Source organism: Lissotriton helveticus, chromosome 1_1 (assembly GCF_964261635.1).
Source record: "Lissotriton helveticus chromosome 1_1, aLisHel1.1, whole genome shotgun sequence".
In the NCBI taxonomy this organism is placed as follows: Eukaryota; Metazoa; Chordata; class Amphibia; order Caudata; family Salamandridae; genus Lissotriton; species Lissotriton helveticus.
In genome coordinates, this window is record NC_136057.1 from 35,863,481 (window position 1) to 35,883,605 (window position 20,125).

Sequence of the window (20,125 nt, forward strand, 5' to 3'; positions counted from 1 at the left end):
CACTGGCTAATATTAAGGCTTTGCAATTGGCATTGGGTTTGTGATACTTTCTCTCAAACATAATTCTATATGCCCCTGTATCTCTTAGGCCAGGAACCTTCTTCCCATTGATACTAGCTTTTAATACAAATCCCATTGAAATTGGGGGTATGTCCTTCAAGGCATCCATATCTCTTTCCCAAATGTCCACAGCCATTAATTTGAGTGTATTAGGCCTGCTTTGGTAACTTCACCCAGAGTCAACACGCACTCTATTATGTCTGCCTCTGGTACAGGGTCTTTCACCTGATAGTGATAGCTTCTTTTGAAATGCGCCTCTTTGTAACACTTCAAACAAATTGTCACTTTGGGCCTTAAATGACCTTCCTGTCCTCCAGATTGTAATGATTGGTCAAAATATTGTGTTTGAACTGTGTGATGCTTTTTAGTTAGATCACTTGTCCTTGTCCACTTTTGCAGGCAGATGTCTTCTTCCACCTACTGAGACTAATGCTCTTTATTTTTCAGCCCACAAATATATTCTCAAGAAGACTTTATCAGGTTCTTCTTTTGATTCTATATTTGCTGATACCAACTGCTTTAGAAATTGCACGACCAACTCACAACATTAGCTTAGAACTAGAGCGTTTCCTTTATAGAAACGAGTCATTGCTTCGCTTTGCACATGATGCTTTTGAAATACTAAATCTCTGTATTATTAATTGTACTACCTGGATTATATTTATGCATGCTATATCCCAGAGAAAATCGATTTCACTTGATTGATTAATTTGAAATTTAATTTTACTAATCTTCCAATAAACCTTCATGGTTTGCAATCCATTCCTCTGTTATTACTGAGGGGCAATATCTGCTTCACTGTCAACGAAATGATAACAAATTTGTGACTTCAGCCTCAGTGCAAGACAAAACACTTCTAGGTAGAAAGTAATAATGCAACCCCTCCCCCGAAAAAAACACATTCTATAATAGATGTTGGATATAACTGCTTCTGAGTCAAAATGTAAACAAATTATTTACGTGAAATTTGGATTCAAATGCAAGGGATTCTGCATCTATTATGAAATTCATTTTTTGGTGTCCTCTTACATTATTCTTTTTTGCTTTCGAACTGCTGATGGTTGTGAGCAACTACTACTTGGACTGCACTCTGCACTGGACAATATAGCTCTTTCCTTTGCCTTCTCCCTTTGGGTACAGATAGCGGAGTATCAAGATTACGCAAAGATTAGTGAGGCGCAGAGCCCATCCTTTATCTTATCTTTATCTATCAGAGATAAGCTTCCTTCACCAGCCACACTGATCAGTGATCAGGAAAGAGACAAAGGTTCCTTCACCTACAGGACTGTTCCCACTCTGAGCAACAGAGACTGCAGTCCCACCCTTCACCCACACTATCTTCCAAATGGCAACACTCAGGAAGACTAATCGGGAGCTTCTCTTAGTAAAAAGGACCAATGGGCATATGCATCAAAAATCGGTAAAACAAGTCCTTATTTGCGAAAAATAAGGACTCGCATACCGCGATGAATCAACAGATTCAGTATTAAATACCGAATCGCAAAAAATCGCGAAAAAAATCCGAAATCACGATTGCGAGACTCCAAATTAAAGAATTGCAAATACCGAATTAGCAAATACCGAATCTGTATTTGCAATTTCGGTATTGGCGATTTCGCAAAAAAAATCGCATATTATTATTATTATTTAAAGAATTTCTATAGCGCACTATTAACCTGACAGGAATCTTGGCGCTAGTAACACAACGACCATAACGACAGGGAAGGAGGCATAGAATACAGGCCTAGTTCTTAGGGAATAGCCACGTTTTTAATTTCTTTCTGAAAGCAAGAAGATCATCATGTTGTCTGAGCGCAATAGGTAGAGTATTCCACAGCCTGGCCGCAGCGACCCCAAATGATCTACCCCCTGCTCTAGCTTTTTTTAAACGGGGGACTTTTATAAGCTTGCCCGCAGAGGAGCGAAGCATTCTGTTGGGAATGTACCATTAAAAAATTTTCTGGAGAGAGACATGTCCTTTCCCATGTAGAGCCTTAAACACTAGGCATAGGGACTTAAATTTAATTCTCTGTCTCACGGGGAGCCAGTGCAACTCCGCCCCCATGTAGAACCTGAGTGGAGGCAGATTGGTAAGGGGGAAGAGTGACCGCCTGCTGTCTCCTTGAGAGAAACGAGTGAAACCACCTAAGGGCCACTCCACTCACTCCCACGTCTCTCAGCCGGCTAAGAAGGATGTTGTGGCATAGGAAGCAGGTTGATGACATCACAAGCAGGAAATAACACAGCCCATGCTTCATTCAGTGCCCGGAGGAGCTCAGAGGAGGAGGCAGAACACAGGAGCTGAGGAGTGATACAGTGACAGTGACAGCACAAACCAGCTATTGCACAGCATTACAGGATGGAGAAGGATGCACCCCAGGACAAGGACACGCCCAGGAAGAGGAAGCAAAGGTTTTCTGACAAAGAACTTGAACTACTCATCGAGGGGGTGAGCAACAAACATGACAGGCTGTTTGGCAAGCTGTCCCTAAAGGTGCCTGAGGCAAAGAAGCGCAAGATCTGGCTGCGCATCAAGGAGAGGGTAAATGCTGTAGGAGTCACCCAACGCAGCATAGACGATCTGAAGAAGTGGTATGACCTCAGGAAAAGGGCAAAGGAGAGGATAGCAGAAAGGATGAGGGATGCAGCTGGCACAGGAGGGGGAACATCCAATGTAACACCAAACACAGCCCTCGAGGACCTCGTTGAGGCTACCATTGAGCCTGAAGCTGTTGTGGGGGTCACCCAATTGGACACTTCCGGAGCTGCGGCAGGAGGACAAGGTAAGATGCATGCCAGTGCAGATACGCAGCGTGTTGTCTAGCCCTGCCCATTCCACCAGGCCAAACACAGTGCACATATAGCCGTGCCTAACGCATATACCCTCCCCAGAGTGTTGCATCATGGGAGTTGTAGTCATCTCATGAAAGTGTGCATGTCTGATCCCTGATTTAAATGAAATGAGACCAGCAGCTCAGGGCCAATTGTCAGTCCAAATATGTCCTTTATGTAGATGAAAGTATGCAACACAATGCACTGTTTCACACACAGATGCATCACCCCTGGATTCAGATGACAGCGCACGCCTCATAATCTCTGAAACCCCAGTAGTGACCGATGCTGAGACTCCGCAGGGCCGTCAACCAACGACACCACCAACACCATCACCATCACCAGCGCAGACAACCCCACCACCACCACCACCAGCGCGGACAACAACAAGTCGCAGGGCAAATGTCCCCTCCCTGCAGGTGATGGAGACGGAGCAGAGGCCAGCAGCCACAAATGTTCCATGGCAGTCAGTCGTCACTCCGCCAGCTCAAACACCAGCACGTGTCCGAGTCCGACAGCGGGGCAGGCCCCTGGGTAGAGCTGCAGAGAGATCTGAGAATCCAACACAGGGCTACGGTGTGGTTGAGACACGGATGCTGCGGGTACAGCGCCTGCAGGGGAGACACATGGGTGCTATCAACATTAATATATCAAAATTGGCAAACAAAAGTGGCACCATGACTGACGCTGTGCGTGAGATGACCACAGCCGTTGCTGAGGGTAACAGAGACATCTAACTGTGCCTGCAGGATCTCTCACGTGCTGTCATAGCAGGGCAACAGAGCGAGCGCAGGAGGCATCGGCAGAACATGCTCCGTTCCAATGCCTCCATTAGGGCCATCACAAAGCTGTGCAACAGCACAGCTGTGCTGTCACGCAGATCAGTGTCCCTGCAGGTCGACTTGGGCCATTACTGTGGCGATGTGGCAAAGTCCTTAGAAAAAGTGACCACTGCAGTGGAGCATCTGCAGTCTGGGACTTTTAGTGCCAGCAGTTTGGGAGTGGAGGAGGGGAGTGAGGCTGCTTCAAGGCCAGCGAGAGGAGGCGCAGTGCGCGCAGCTCCACAGCCACTGAGACACATCGCGGTGATGTGGAGGAGTCACGCGACAGGAGGCTGGGGGTACGTGGGAAGCGCAAATAGCCATGTTCCATTGGCTCCCTGGCCATGGTGACGTAACCATGGGCCACCTACACTACTACAAGATACTCCCGTGATGACAACGGACATATATCCCAACCTATTTTTTGATTCTGCGTCATGTTGGCGTCTCATTTATATGCACCTGACAAGTGCTCATGTGCATTAAACATTTGCCAACAAGATCATGTTGTGATGGCTCATTCATACCTGTCTCAGAAGTGATGTTGTGTGATGTATGTCCGCCTCCTTTGCCCTTCAGCTGTGTTAGGCACGTGTGCCTGTTGGTGTTGGGGGGTGGGGTTGCTGTGCACGTAAGTCGTCCTCTCCGTCCACTTCTATTGGTAGCCCCCTTCTTGTGGCAATGTTGTGCAGCATGGCACAGACCGCTATTATCCGGCAGCAGGTCACTGGGTCATACTGCAAGGCACCTCCTGTCTTGTGTAGTATCCGGAAGCGACTCTTGAGGATGCCAAAGGTTCGCTCTACCACATTCCTGGTGCTGATGTGTGCTGTGTTGTAGCGCTGCTCCTGAGGTGTTGCTGGGTTGAGGTAGGGAGTGAGGAGATATTCCCGCAAGGCGTAGGCACTGTCACCTGCAGGGTGCGGAGCAAAGGGTTAGCAGCATGAATACAATTACATATGTGAGGATGGAGTTAATGATGAGGCATTAGTATGTACCTAGTAGGTGTCCCTCTCCAAACTCACCGTTGATCAGACGTCTGTGGATGCCACTGTGTCGGAATATGTATGCGTCGTGTGTGTTTCCTGGACGACCTGCACGTTGATGGAATGGTATGACTTCCGGTTGCAGAAGATGTATTCGTTGGCTGAGGGGGGACAGATGGGGACATGCGTGCAGTCAACACATCCTATCACATGAGGAAATTGTGCCACCTGGTAGAACTCCTGTTTGGTGCGGTTCAACTGCTGTGGGCTTGTGGGGAAGGTGATGTGGTGATGTATCAATGTCAGCATGGCATCTAGGAATTTGTGGAAGAAGCGTCAAAGTGCGCTTTGCGACACGCCTCCGGCTTCTGCTATGACCCCCAGGAAGCTTCCAGACGCCAGCAGGTGCAGGCTGCATAGGACCTGGACATGGGCTGGGATGGCGTTGGTCCTACGGGTCTGGTGCTGCAGTAGTGGTTCAAGGTCAGCAATGAGGCGCATGATCATAGCCCGGTTCAGCCTGTACTTGTCGTAGATCATTTCCTCTGTCTGTCCCAGCAATGTGATGTGCACCCTGAAAACCCTGTCCTGGATCATCCTCCTGCGCTGTGCAAGAGCGTTGATTAACCTCCTCCTAGCAAGCACGTAGGGGGCAGCCATTTTGGTACACATACAGGATCTCCAGAGGCATATTCTGATTGTATGCACTGTTTATTTATTTATTTATTTTTGTCTTCCTTCCAACAAATTTACCTCCAGTTTGAGATTCCCCTTATTTTGCTCATGCAAAATAGCGATTTTGGGCCTTTTCGTTATGTGCGAGTTTTGATGCATTTCGTTGCGATTTTTTATTAGCGATTCAGTATTTTCGGGGGCTGATTTCTTTCTGGGTATTACCGATTGGCTAATTTGCGAATCGGTAATTTACCGTGTTTTTTTTTTTTGCAATTCGTTATTATTTTTGGGAATTGGGGTTGATGCATTGGGTTTTCAGGTTTTGCGTTCGGTAACGGCCTGTTTTACCAATTCGCTATTTTACCGGGAGCTATTTTGTTTGATGCATCTGCCAGCTAATCAAATTTCTAAGGGAGCGCTATCTCCTATTTCTCCATTTCAGTGTCTAGGTCTGCTCCCTCCTGCTTTAGGAATGTCTGTAATACAATTACATTGTCTGGGGAAAACAACCTCACTTCTGTCTCCTGCACCGGAACAGGTCACGGGCATCCGAACTGAAACCTGAAGGCTTCCATTACTCTGGTTCACTCATACGCACAATGCATGCTCCACGCAGACCACATACATACAGTGCATAAAAGCACAATTTTGCCCAACCGGGCAGCAGGACTCCCCTTCAGTGGCATAATCAATCAATCAATCAATCAGGGGTTTATATAGCGCGCTACTCACCCGTGAGGGTCTCAAGGCGCTTGGATAAAAAGGTTTGGTCACAAATACCGATTCAAAAAATATCTGCGCTGCCACCACCAGTTTACATGCTAAAGCCACGACAGGGGAGGTTGTCGACTGCCTAAAAAACATGAAAGCACCCTTAGTGCACATTTACACATCACTGGACAGGTCCAAGACTTTGCTCCTATCAGGGAGCAGACCTAGGGGTACACGCACACTTTCATCTACTTCATATACCTGTGCATGGTCTCAAACCAATCTGCCTCAGCCTTCTTGGACCCATCACCTTCTTCAGGAGTTTCACATGCTTGCCAAAGACCTAGATGTTTGGGCTTGAGTAGAGAACTGTAGATAATTGGGCCACTTAGGGTTAGTGTATATGCTCTCACCTAGCGTTCTCTCCCCAGGATACTGAATACAGGAGTGATTGGGTACAGTGCATGGTTTAAAATGTTTCTTGCTACAAAGGTGTGTTATGGCATTGTGCATTGTCAGGAATAAGCATTCTCTCTTATTAAAGGGTCCAAACCGGGTCCCAGTCAGGTCCGTATCCAATACTCTTGCAACACGTTGATGCTGAGCATGATGGGAGCACACTCTCCTAATGTACTTACAATCAGAGTGGGGGACCCTAATAAACCCCCCTGGAGACAGGCATCATCATCCTCACTTTCACTACTAGCCTCAGGTCAGGTCATCAATCCTTCCCTAGGTCAGACACACCCGGGGTGAACGGCAAGTGGAACTACCATTAACTTCCAGGTTGACTGCCAAGCTGCAAAAACCACTACAAAAAGGGTCCTGATGTAAAATGATCATGCTTATAACTAATTACTCCATTCTGCTTGATTATCCAGTTATTTCTACTCCTTGTCTCCCCACAGGTGAGCCCCATTTGGAAATGGACATTGACTAATTTTCAAGAACTGACTCCTAAGATTCTGGTTCCCACCACAGACGAGCACTCACCTCCATCCTCTGAGACTGAAGAAGATAAGATGCTTAAAGTACTCATCGAGTGGCCGGAACCCCTGGGTGCTCTGACATTCAGCTCATCCACCAGTCCACAGACCTCCCACTTTGGAATTCTGCACAGCAAGCCCAGCTATTCTGTGGGAGAGACCCTGGAGGTGTCCGTCACAGCCAGAGACCACCAGCGGAAACAAAAGACATATGGTGGAGACTTCCTCCAGGCAAAGCTCCACTCTCCGCTGCTGAAGGCAGGTGTGACGGGGTCTGTGAGGGACCACCAGAATGGGACATACACCGTATCCTTCCAGCTTCTGTGGCCAGGGAAGGTGGAAATATCCATCCGGCTCATACACTCCAGCGAGGCCGTTCATATCCTCAAGCGACTAAGGGATTCCCGTCCAGATAAAATCTACTTTCTGGGATATTTTCAAAAGAACGGAACCATGGAGACCACTGAGTGCAACATTGAAATCTTGAGCAAGCCTGTTTGTGAGTACCGAGACCCCAGGACTGGAGAGAACTGGATCTGCGAGAGGCCAAAGCAGCTTCCATGCAGTGCCTATGTTTATCAGAGCACAGGAGGGATCCGGAACATCACGACTTTACAGGAAGACACCTTCTTTCATAAGTATGGTTTCTTCAATAACTCTCCTATTACTTGTATGAGAAATCTATTTTAGTTGAGCAAGTGGCAGTCTTCTTCAGAAAACACAACATAACATGTGCTGGATGTCCATAACAAACAGACTTAGGATTTGCAAGAGATAGCGATTGCTTCAACAACAACAATTTCCATGAATTTGTCACAGGATGCAGCAAGGAAGACTGCGGTGATATGAATGACAGTAACTTGGTCAAGAGGCCAAGGCTTTTATTAGGGAGGTAGCAATAGCCTTTGAATTAAAAATGTAAATGTAAATGTCGGAATTTGTAAAGCGCACAGCTACCTCCACCGGAGGTGTCCCGGCGCTGTCTGTATACCGCTTAGGAACCCTTCCTGGCTTTCCTGGGAAATGTCCACTCCTGGGCACCCCCCAGGTGCAGCCAGGCATCCCAGCGCTTTTGGGGCCGTTGTGGAGACTAAGCAAGCTATTGCCCAGAGTTGCAGCGTGGGACCCATGATCAGAACAGGCACTGAGGCGAGAATATCCAGTCAGGGGAATTAATGAGCGGAGACCCGCCGAGGCGGGAATCGAACCCTGGTCCCTGGCCAGAGCTCTGCATCAAGGTCTGCCTGCTCTAACCATTGAGCCACACTTCTCCACATTAAGGAGTGAGTAGCCAAGACTTACTTAGGGAGGTAGTGATAGCCTTTGAATTCAGCAGCAGTATAGTATAGTACTTACACACAAGTAAGGTCATAGCTGCTTGAATAAGTCTAATGCACAAGCACCTTGAGTTTCAGAAACAAAGCTGTCTGCCTGTTATTCCAGTGTAGCAAATATGAGCTGCAACAACCGTTAGACAGTAGCAGAGATAAATGATTAGAAGCACTAATAAAATAAATGGATGGTATAGCTCTACCATCTTGCAGTAATCATGAATAGATAAAAGTATATAAAACACATGATACTAAAAGTTCATACTCCTACAATGCCTTCCTAACTAGCATGTTTGTAGGTGTTAAGCCAAGAATCCCTCTAGGATTTAGTCAACCCCATTACCTAAATTGAGAAACTGTGGGACCCCGTACTGGTCTCGAGTTGAACACCCTGCGAGGGATGTTAGACCAATGTGAGCTGGAGTGTCTGCATGCCGGAACCTCAGCGTCTCTGGTTAGTGTGTCAACCGGGAAGTCTCAGTCTCCTCTGTCTGTCTAAGCAAGATGTGATGTATATATACCCATAGGTCTCCCCAGGGGTCCTACCTCGCTTTATTACTGTGTCGGCCTAAGGATGACGTCGCGCCTGAGCTTTATACATAGATATTATACAGGAGATGGTAGTCCTGCTGTGCTTCCAAGAAACCTCATGCATAATGTATGAGATTCGAACTAGGGAAAACACGCGTTCTGAATGTAGTGTTTTATCTAGGTAAAAGGTCAGTCCCTGTAAACTGTTGTGTGTGTATTTAGGTGAAAGGTTGTAATGTTACCTGTAACTATATGGAAAATAACAATAGTATTCAACATAAATTACCCCGCAGCATGTTTTCAAACCTCACCCAATGCGTCCCATAGAGGACAACCATACTTTATCAACTCTACACTCTTACAAGGGTTCCCAGGAACACGCTGAGTGCTACGTGACCTCTTCAGGGATGCAAAGTGCCACCTAAATTAAAAATTACAATGCAATCTCCAGTCAAAGCTATGTTATGTTCACATGTTTTATAAAGCGCACAGCTGCCTCAGCAAAGCGGCGTCCCAGCACTGAAGCAGAACATTGAGCCTGGAGATCAGAAGGTACCAGCCTGTGGGGAAGAGATGGGTTTTAATAGCTCCGCGAAAGACCACTACTTTCACATATACTTTAGTTTATGTACAACATTGAATTTAAAATAAACCCAACAAAAATATAGGGTCCTGGCAGCTTCTTGGGCTGAGATATAATCCCAAGCACAATTCTTACAGGACTCTTGCACAAGATAAATCATTTACACTTCAACTTGTGTTAGGCTGTAGTTATTGATAATGAACAACAGAGGTCTTCAGGCAGTGATCCTTGCTCCTCGAAGACAGGTGAAATATTTTACAGGCGTACGGCACTATCACCTGAGGCATATGCTAATCACTATTCACTCTAGAAGAGGTCCAGAGGAAGGTGGCTATTAATGAATAAGACCAATGAAACAAAGATATGTTTACTCCCTTGGCCAAGACACATTGATGGAAGACGGAAGCTGGGTTGCCTCTCCGTGTCTTGATGAGAACTTTAGGAGTAGTGATTAGTATCTGGAGAATGCATTATTGAATGAATGGTATGAATGGTTGGGGTTTGTGGCTTGGTTTTGATTATTCTGTCTAGAGACTGATAAAATTATCACTATGGCATATTGCACTTTTAATGTAAAATTGGACATATATGACGCAATCACGCTGAATGTATGCACCAATGGAGTTTTGTGTATTATATCGCAATACAATTTTTGGGACATTTACCAGTCAATGAAATAAAACAAATAGTTTTGAAATAATAGAGGGTTCATAATGATTAAGTTAATTGATTCATTGTAAATTAATCGGCTACCAGGTTTTTTGTCTATCCATTGTTTTGTTATCCCATGATCCTGAGCCGCTAAATAATTACTTCGGGTACCCTTCATAGAACTAAACTGATCTGTTCGTCAGACCAGCCATTAGATGTTTTTCATATTTAGGGTTTGGACTGATAAACCACCATCTGTCATGACGGAGGATGGACCATCAGCTGTCCTTCGGTCCTCAGTCGTCTATCCCCTCCATTCTCCATCTTCAGAAAGCACTCCATCAACACTGGTATGACAGACATCCATCCATCAAAATTAGAATTGTCCTCGTCAGAGTGGCACAGAGGGACCCTCACAACGGAGGACAGAAATGGTGGATGGGCTTTCCAATGGCGGAAGTGTCCGTCAATATTGACAGATGCTTCAACACACACCCGCTCAAATTTAATTCCGCAACAACACCTGCAAGCCCACACAACAAAATACACTCCACAAACCATTCACCACTCACAACACGAAGCAAAGCTTCTCACTACAAAATTATAAAGATGGCTGGAAGAAAACTCGCTAGATTCTCAGAAAATAAAATATTCATGATTGTGGATGAGATAATTAGGGTTGAGCCCTAATTCTAAGGAGCATAGGTCCAGATAACAACCATGAGCCAGTGAAGGGAAACATTGGCTGGAATCATGGATAAGATGAATGCGATCTCCAACATCAGATGCTCACAGGAGACATATGCAAGCAGTGAAACGACCTGCGGGGGAGAGTCCATTACCTTTGTCCCATGGCACACCAAGAGGGCCTCGCCGCTGATGTAGCAACTCTTCTAACTCATGCCATGGGAGGAGAACATGTTGTTCATACACTGCCATGATAGAATTATGGGGATTGCAGGTGAAGTAGAGACTGGTAAGTACAAACACAAGCTCCGTACCACTAACAAATTTATCTTCCCCGCATACCAGTGACGCAAATCTCTGCAATAATGACAACTTATTTACACAAGTATGCTACCCGATGTATTTCACAACTCACTACATTCCCTATGTAATGTTAATGTTAACTAGACTTATATAGCACACAGCTGCCTCAGCGAAGAGGTGTCCCGGCGCTCAAAGCAGTGTAACATAGAGGCGAAGATCTTGGCGTCCCGGCACACAGCTGCCTCAGCGAAGAGGCGTCCCGGCGCTCAAAGCAGTGTAACATAGAGGCGAAGATCTTGGCGTCCCGGCGCTAAAAGCAGTGAACATAGAGGGTAAGAACTAGGCCACGGGAAAGATGTGTCTTAATGGCTTTTTGGAAGGCCAGCAGGCTTTCCAGACTGCGAATCTGAAAGAGCAGGGAGTTCCACAATTTGGCTGCCAAACAACGGAAGGACCGTCCCCTGGCACGGAGACGGGTCACTCGAGGGACAACAACCAAGCATTGCCCCAAAGAGCCCAGCTGGCACATAGGGACATAAGGTACCAGCAAGTTGGCCAAAATCCCAGGAGACGCTAGCTTCAGAATTTTAATTGTCAAGCAGAGAGCCTTGAATTAGATCCGCTTGGCCATAAGCAACAAATGTAGACGCCGGATGACACCGGACGTGGGGCAGCTTCACGGGATCCCCAGAAGGGCTCTGGCCACTGCATTTTTAACTCGCTGCAGGCGCACTACCTCTGTCTGATTAGCTCCTAAGAGGAGCGAGCTGGCATAGTCCAGTCTAGATAAGATAGCCGCTTGGACGATCAACTGACGGGTGGGTGGATCAAAAAACCCCAGCAGGGGCCTAAGTCTCTGTAGGAGGCCGAAACAAGTGCTGGACACTTTCTTGGTGTGATCCTGAAAGCTGAGTGTAGAGTCCATCCATACCCCTAGGTTTTTTACCACCGCCTTAGGGGTGGGTGTACTACCAAGGGTGTGGGCCTCCATTGCTCACTCCATAGTCCCTCGCCTCTCCCCACCAACAACACCTCAGATTAATTGGCATTAAACTAGAGGCAGTTGGCGGTCATCCACTCCGCGAAAGCCGTCAGCCACTCCAAAATTTGGAGGCGACCTGCTTGGAGTCGTCGGAGAGGGCCACCACCAAGTGCGTGTTGTCAGCATACGAGACCATGGTAGGGCCTTTGTCCCTAGCCACCGTAGCAAGAGGTTGAATGTACAGATTAAATAGTACAGGACTCAGAGCAGAGCCCTGAGGCACACCCTGCTCGATGGACTCGACATGGGAGAGAAAAGGGGGGCAGTCACTTGGAACGTTCTCTTTGACAGGAAAGATCTGAACCATTGCAAAGCAAGGCCAATGGCACCGACCTCCTCCAGATGATGTAAAAGTATCTTGTGGGAGACCGTGTCAAATGCGGCACTGAGGTCAAGCAGTATCAGTGCCGCAGTGTGTCCTGCATCGAGGACGGTCCACAGATGTTCGGTCACAGCCAAGAGAGCAGTCTCCGTACTGTGACCAGGGCGGAAGCCATTCTGGGAGGGGTCCAAGGTGCCATTAATATTAAAGAACCCCCGTTAAGATGTTATTAGTGTGAGCCTCTTTAACCTTTGCTACCCATGGTAGGAGAGATATAGGACGAAGGTTTTCCAACTTAGCCGGACCCAGTGAAGGTTTTATAAGTAGAGGAACTACCGTGGCCTGCTTCCATAGCTCAGGGGCAACAGCTGTGGAAAAAGAAGTATTAACAACCTGGCACAAAGGTGCCCAGAGCACAGATAGGGAGTCCCTGAACTGGGCAGGCTTCAGAGGGTCTGCAGGAGAGGCAAATTTAACTTTACCACTCAGAATAAGAACTCTTCCTGCGAGATGGAAGGAATGAATAGGAGGGGGTCCGTGAGGAGCGGCAAGAGAAGGAGGAGCCAAAGGGAAAGACCTTTAGATTGTTTCCACTTTATTAACAAAGAAAGTGGCAAGGTCCTCACAATGTTGCTCAGACATAATCACGGTGACAGTAGAGTGCTTCCTAACTTAGAGATCCTTAAGTATTTTGAAGATACACTTGGCCGGGTTGAGACTTAACTTGATTTCCTTGGCGAAGAGAGCAGCACGGACAGAGTGAATAGTCCTATGGTAGCTCTTGATAGCGGCCTGATAGCATTTTTTAGCCAAGGGGTCATAGTCTTATCTCCAGGCATGCTCCAACTTTTTACCAAATTTACATTTAGCAGCCAGAGAATCATTAAACCATGGGTTAGAGTCAGAGTTACGGCCTTTAGTCCATTTGGCTGGAATGAGGGAATCAAGAGCATGAAGGATCCAATTGTTGTATAACATTTTAGGACCCTATTGGAATTTTTCTGATTCATGCCCTTATATATGCCCTTATAAAGGTATAAATCACTATATCCCTATATAGGTATAAGAATCATAACCCTATTTAGACAGAGCTCATGCAGTCCAAATACGGCAGGGCTACTTCCACTAGTTCTGAAAATCTACAACGATTTCTTGGAAAACTCGGCGTCAGCAGCTAGGGACTTCCCCTTGCTCGAATACTGACTTGTCCAAGAACTCCTGGAGTTTTCAAAGAACTGAGACTCTTTAATTACGTTTTTATGTCAACCTTTACGTCGGTACCTTCAAGGTATAAATATGCCCACACTTGACATAGCAAACACACGGTGGTTTGGAGCAGTTCGACTATCTAGTTGCCCGATGCGCCCTGCTACTGCAAGTGCCGAAGGAAGCGGACCCTCCAGCAAGCGCACTAAGAGAGACGCTGTCTTTTATCTTGCCGAGAAATACAGCTCCGGTGTTTCCAAGCTACCCTTGCGGGTTGTTGGGAAATTGAGTCCTGAGACTGACCTTCTTCATTCCAAATCAAGGTACGGAGCTGATTAGATCCTAAGAGAAATCTTGGACAGATTCTTGGCAAAGAATAGTACATTTATGCTGCACCTCACTTACTTCTTCCTTTGTACAAATTTTAGGTTAGGTACTTCGGAGTAGGCGTATTTTAGAAGCACCAGTTGAGTACTTTTAGCCTCTGTTATTTATGTATGTATTTATCTATGGTCTAGGAACCATACAATGCTCTTACAGTATTATTTTATTGTACTCTTTTTACTGTATGCATTATATTTTGCAACCAGTTTTACGATTGTAGCAGTTCATTTATTATGCTTGAGAAAGAAGACTGTTCAATAAATCCTTTTATTGAAAACGCCCATCTATCTCTTTCTCTGCACCTCTGGTGAAACGAAGCATGCACGAGTTAAATATCTATCTGTTGTTTCCACGACTCTGAAGATCAGTTTTATCTTGGGGAAACAAAGTTGTCATGTTTATGCGGTTGTCAGAAACTAAATTCCTTCTTGTGAACTCGAGAAAGTTTCTAGTGACCTCGGAGCTAGCTGAAACTCACAATTAAGTCTAATATATTTCGATAGAGACCTAATCGACATAAGTCCTATGTCACATCTATAGGATATATTATTCCAATGCGCAGAGCCTATTGGGAATATAGGAACTACACTACACAATTACAGAGTGATTTATATGACAAATCAGGGTCACTGAGCAGTTTAGGAGGGTGTAAAGAGAGAAGGGCATGAAAATCCTCAAGCTTCAGTGTACGACAAAGGCGTTTAAAAGAGGGCTGTTAATAGCCTCTGTATGGGGGCTTGAAGGCCGGGAAAGACATAGAGACCAGAAAGTGGTCATGCCAACATACTGGACTGGGTGTCTTAACAGAAGTGGAGGGAATATTACAAAAGACGGGGTCAAGCAAATGTCCGACAATGTGTATTGGACCCGAAATCAATAAAAATAAATGGCAAGCCGCTAGGTCTGCAAGCAAGCTGTCAATTTCATTATCATGTTGGAGGTCAAAGTGTAGATTAAGGTCTCCAACAATACAAAAATTAGCTGCGCTCATTGCCAGAGTACCGGTGACTTCAATAAGTGCAGATTTGAACTCCTAATGGCAATCTATGATATCCTCACTCGTTCTCCTTAACACAACTCATATTGGAAACCCAATCAAACACGTGTGACATCATATTTCACAAGAAATCACACCCTTCCACAATGGAACAGCAACCTCTATCTAGTTACTTGTCCCATTGTAAGGTGCACCCACTCTGATATTTAGACAGCACATACTAACTTTCTGGTACCAAGGGGGGTGTGGCCACGCAGGCGACTAAGATGGCCGCCTTTGCTTGAAGCTCATTTGGCCGGGCACCTTGAAAGCCCGATTTCTTCATGATGGACATCACCGATTAACTTAGAACCCTCATCGTTATGCCCAGAAAGAGTAGAGGAACACAGCGATATCCACCACGAGCCGCAGCGACGAGTCAATACTAGTTTTCAGTGGCCTGAGCAGAGAACATCCGAGCGCTGAGACCGGGGCCTGCAACTTCCGGACGCTGACGAGAGAGCCGTGATCCGCAAGCAGCTAGGTGAGCGGAGGCCCCCGGTCGGCGCCCTTTGCCTGTTCTGCTACCCCATCAGTTGTGCAGCTGCCCTCCCCCCACCCCCTTTGCCGGCTTAGTGCAGTGGGCTGCGTGGCGTGCGCGATGGCTGCGGGGCTCTGCTGGCCTCGCGGTCGCGGCCTCGCCTGGGAACCGAATTGGGGACAGGGCCTTCCAGTACCGGAGCGGCTCCGGGGCTGCGGCGGGCTAGCAGGGGCGGCCCGCTTGGTTACGCTTCAGGAGCCGGAACGGCACTGTGCCTGGCTGGGTGTGCTGGCTCCCTCCCCTCTATGCGGCCCCGAGGACACGGTGCAATTGAGACTAGGCGGCGCTGCTGCGGCGGCCCTGGAGCTCGTCCCGGTGTTTCCATCAATACAGGGACCCACTAGGGGCGGCCCACGGCGATATTGGACATGGAGGGGCGCGGAGCTTTGTCCCTGGGCCTCACACAGTAGGGCGCTGAACACATCTACAGTGCTGTTGGGTGCCGCTTTGGACTGCTGTACTGTCAAGCGCAGGGCTTCCCAGCTAACATCGCGCTATTCCACCCTGGATTAATCTAGAAGGCCCCGTTCTTCCTGTGGTGTTGGCAGCATACTGTGGAAGCCACAAGTAAAATGGAACAATCGCCAGGCCTGTGAAGTCTGCGGCCTGCTTGCTATGTACAAGACACGATTGGGCTCACTCTGTGTGACGGATGCGTGAATCGGTTGCATGGGCTAACTGCGGCGAAGAGACCAGACCACTGAGTGATCGAACCTGTGTTGCACATTGCTTTGGTCCCGGGGTTTGGCCCGACACATCACCACTTCAGAGTTGCGCTCGCCAGTCTGAGCATCCGTGGCCCTACCTATATTGTCACAGCTTTCGACCCGGCGGGTGGAGGGTCCCAGTTCCCCGCGCTGTTCCTGGTGAACGGTTCTGCCACTTTGTGCCTGCCCTTAGTGGCGCAATCCACAAGCAATGGACACTGCCGTTTGAGAGGGTCACTGACACCGCGACCGGAGAAACTGCGGACATGGCAGAGGGAGCTCAGGGAGCTGATGATCCCTGTCAGCCATAGGGTGGTCTTTCCCCGTTTTTTAACAGCCCTTGCCTTGTTGTTTCCACCCTCTTTGTCGTTGGACCTAGGTCTCCGGGTGCCTTACCATTGCTAAACAGTGCTAAGGTGCAGGTGCTCTCTTTTCCTAATATGGCTGCCACAGGCCCCTGCTACTGCAGAGTGGTCTTTTTAGTAGCACCCTAGGAGCTGGCTGGGCCCTTAAGATACTGTTGCAACCCCAGCCCGCCTTTTCTGCCCATAGCTAGACTAGAGAAGCTCCTGGAACCTTCCGGAACAGGGGAGGGGTCTTCGTTTGCCGCCTTAGAGAGTGGTCACCTGACCTGGGAATATTTAAGGAAAGGAGGGAAATCCTTTAGTTAGTTGGGGTATCACTGACCTGGGGGGAACCTACGCAGGAGACTTAAGCGGTAGGGCCTAGGGGGGTACCTATACCACTGGGAGTGACAGGGCTTGGGCGCTGCCTTCCAAGATGTGTAAGGGACTCTAACCAAACCCACTGATCTGGCCCAGCGTGAGGAGAACCCAGGGACCCACCTGCGGTGAGCTACAGAGTCCAATCTGTCTCCAGCCACCAACTGACCCCCCCCCCCCCGAAGAAATTACCTACCAAGGACACCGGAACCATCAAGCGCCAAGAAGAACGCTTACCTGCGAGAAGGACTGCTGGGGGATCAACCAGGTACTGGCGCTGTGTCATCTCTGCGCTCCTTGGCCCAACCTGTGCCCCAGTGTTGTCTTGCCGCGGCCGTGTGGCCTGTCCTGCATAAACTGCTTAAATTGCCTGAGCAAGCTGAACTGCCAAAGAGCTCCCCTGCTGTGTTCCCCTGGAGTGTTGGGGCTCTAGAGACTTCCTTTGTGCCTCCAGCTTACCGGACTGATCGAGGCACTGTTGTCCATTCTAGCGCTGTACCCCTTTAAGCGCTGTGTCTGTAAGCGCTGCTGGCCGATATCACAGCCGCAACCCTGGTCCCACGGGGGTGTGGGATAAGTACTGTGCCCCAAGAAACTGTATTTGCCCCCAAAGCCCGGCTGCCTTCCAGTGCTGATGTGCCTGTGCAGCCCTCTACGGAGAGCTCACCGCTGAGGCCCTCTGGGTCCCACCGTCACCGCCGCGGGCCTGGAGAGATCCTCGCTGCTGCCTGTGTCTTTCCCGGCGGCCCTCGGAGCCAGGAGAGGGCCGCCGCTGCGCAGGGGTAGGCCGCACAAGGCCCCGCGAAGCCCAGCACCATCACGACATGACAGGGGCGTCGGCCGCGTCACCGGCCACACGCCCGCCCAACACCGCGCAGCCATTGGCTTCGGGCTGACGTGCCCCCGGGAGCTACTGGGCCATTGTCTGCTGTGGGCGAGCCCCTCCCATGAGGCCTCCTGATTGGTTCCCGGGCCACCAGAGTTACAGGAGGCCCGGGACCCGCATCCATCACCGCCGGAGGGGTCTCGGAGGAGTACGCGAGCCGCCCCTGAACTGCCACAGCCTTCGAAGAGGGGCTCAGCGGAGCGCACCAGCCCCCGATCTGTGTAGGCCTGAAACACTGATGAAGGGGCTCCGAAGCAAGCGCGAGCCCCCCTCCCCCTGCCCAACAGCCTGCACTGCGCCGTGAGGGCCCAGGGAGGGCCGAATAGGAAGGTAACCCCCTGGATGGACGGGCGGAGACTGTTGTTGGGCCCCGTTGTTGCCACAAGGCTTTCTGGACTGGGCAAGTGCCTCCAGTGAACCTTTGCTGACTGGTTTGTACAAGAGATAACCCCTGGCTAGGGGGATTGTCCGTTATAGCCTCTCTTAAACAGGAGCTGAGTTAATATTCTTGATGTGCCAGGCTAGCAGAGGTTCTAATGCCTAATGATCCTGAAACCCTGCTGTATTGATCCTGCTAGGGTTCCCATGCTGATGCTGAAGCCTGCCTAGTGAACTGTCAAATGGGTTCTTCTTTGAATGAATTATTTACCTATGTTCTTGTGATGAAAAGTTGCCTGATCCTTTACACAAATGGTTTTACTTCTGCCTAATGGAAGGTTGCTTGAATTCTAAGGGAATAGGATTGCACAGAGTTATCTCATGAAATATGTACTTGGCTTCTTTGATGAAATACTGAATGAATTCACCAGTGCTTTGCTAATGAACTATTGCTAATGAGTTGATGCTACATTGATTACCCTGAATTTGATCTAGATAAAAGTATATTGGTTTTAATAGACCAGCTGGTGTGGTGTCAGTTATTGTGTGTGTTTCCTGGCTCAGTGGGTGTGTGTGCTGTAGGGTCACTTTACACCTAAGCTTTCGGGTGCCTACCTGCTCGCGCCAAGCTACCCCCGTGAACTGATGACCGCAGTTCTCACAATCTCGAAAACCCCAAGTCGCTCACGGCTGCGATGCTCAAGGAAATGAGAGCTGGATTTAAGGCCTTAGATGGCAGATTCGATGCCCTGGATAAGAAACTGGCAGACATGGGCGCTAAAGTTCAGGCGCATGACCGTCGCTTGGATGTAGCAGAGGGGTGGATTTCGCATGTGGAAGATGGAGTGGCTCAGTCGCAGAAAAGGTTAGAAAGAGTGGAGCGAATTTTGAAGGAGGTTGCGATCAAGAATGAGGACTTGGAGGCTCGCAGTTGGCGCAACAATGTGCGCATTCTTGGCGTACCAGAGACGGCTAACACAGGCTGCATGCATGTCTTTGTGGAACAATTACTGTCTGATTTGTTTGACAGAGAGTCCTTCACGCAGGGTTTTGTAGTGGAATGAGCCCACAGATCACTGGGACCCCGCCCCAAAGCCTGGACTGCCACCGAGACCCATCATTGCGAGACTTATGAACTTCAGAGACAGAGACACTGCCCTACGGGCCGCTCGTGATCGTGGTGAAATACAGTGGCAAGGGAGTAAGCTTGTGTTTTTCACAAACTTCACAGTGGCAACCGAGCGTGAAGTGTCTCCGCCTCACAGTGGCTCGGAAGCCAGTATGGAACTCTTCTCTAACACTGGGACTGGATGATCCTTCCTTGAGTTTTGAGGTTTCTGTAATGCATATTTCTCTTTTTGGTTTTTCACTAATTGCTATTGTCATACTCATCGATGCGCCTCATGGTGTACACCAGGATATGTTTATTGTATTTGCTAAGATTACAGTGTATATGTACAGTTTCCACATTCCTATGGTACCGCCAAAGTGTCCGTGGGGCATGGTCTTGCCTCGCTAGGGAAAGGGTGAGGCTGGGTCGTGGGTGGAGGGGGGAACACTTGCTGTTTGTTCATGGTTTTTCCGGAATTGGTACACAGGTCCTTGTTATATGGCATTTGTTTAGCTTGCACACTCACATGATCATTGTTTCAATCCTAGAATGGCACAGTTAGGTAATCGGCTTGGTCCCTCCAGGCTATCTCTGATGTCCTGGAATGTCAGAGGCCTGAAAAATACTCGGAAA

The 20,125-nt window shown here is 48.3% G+C and overlaps 1 protein-coding gene across 2 annotated transcripts in view; it reads left to right on the forward strand.

The window, feature by feature from the left end:
* The window catches only part of LOC144820246 (NXPE family member 3-like), a 146,152-nt gene that overhangs the window by 71,684 nt on the left and 54,343 nt on the right, over positions 1-20,125 (forward strand). For both annotated transcript variants that reach the window (XM_078677856.1, XM_078677879.1), the window contains exon 2: positions 6,994-7,709. In XM_078677856.1, the coding sequence (XP_078533982.1) occupies positions 6,994-7,709 (716 nt within the window). The remainder of the gene's footprint in view (positions 1-6,993; positions 7,710-20,125) is intronic.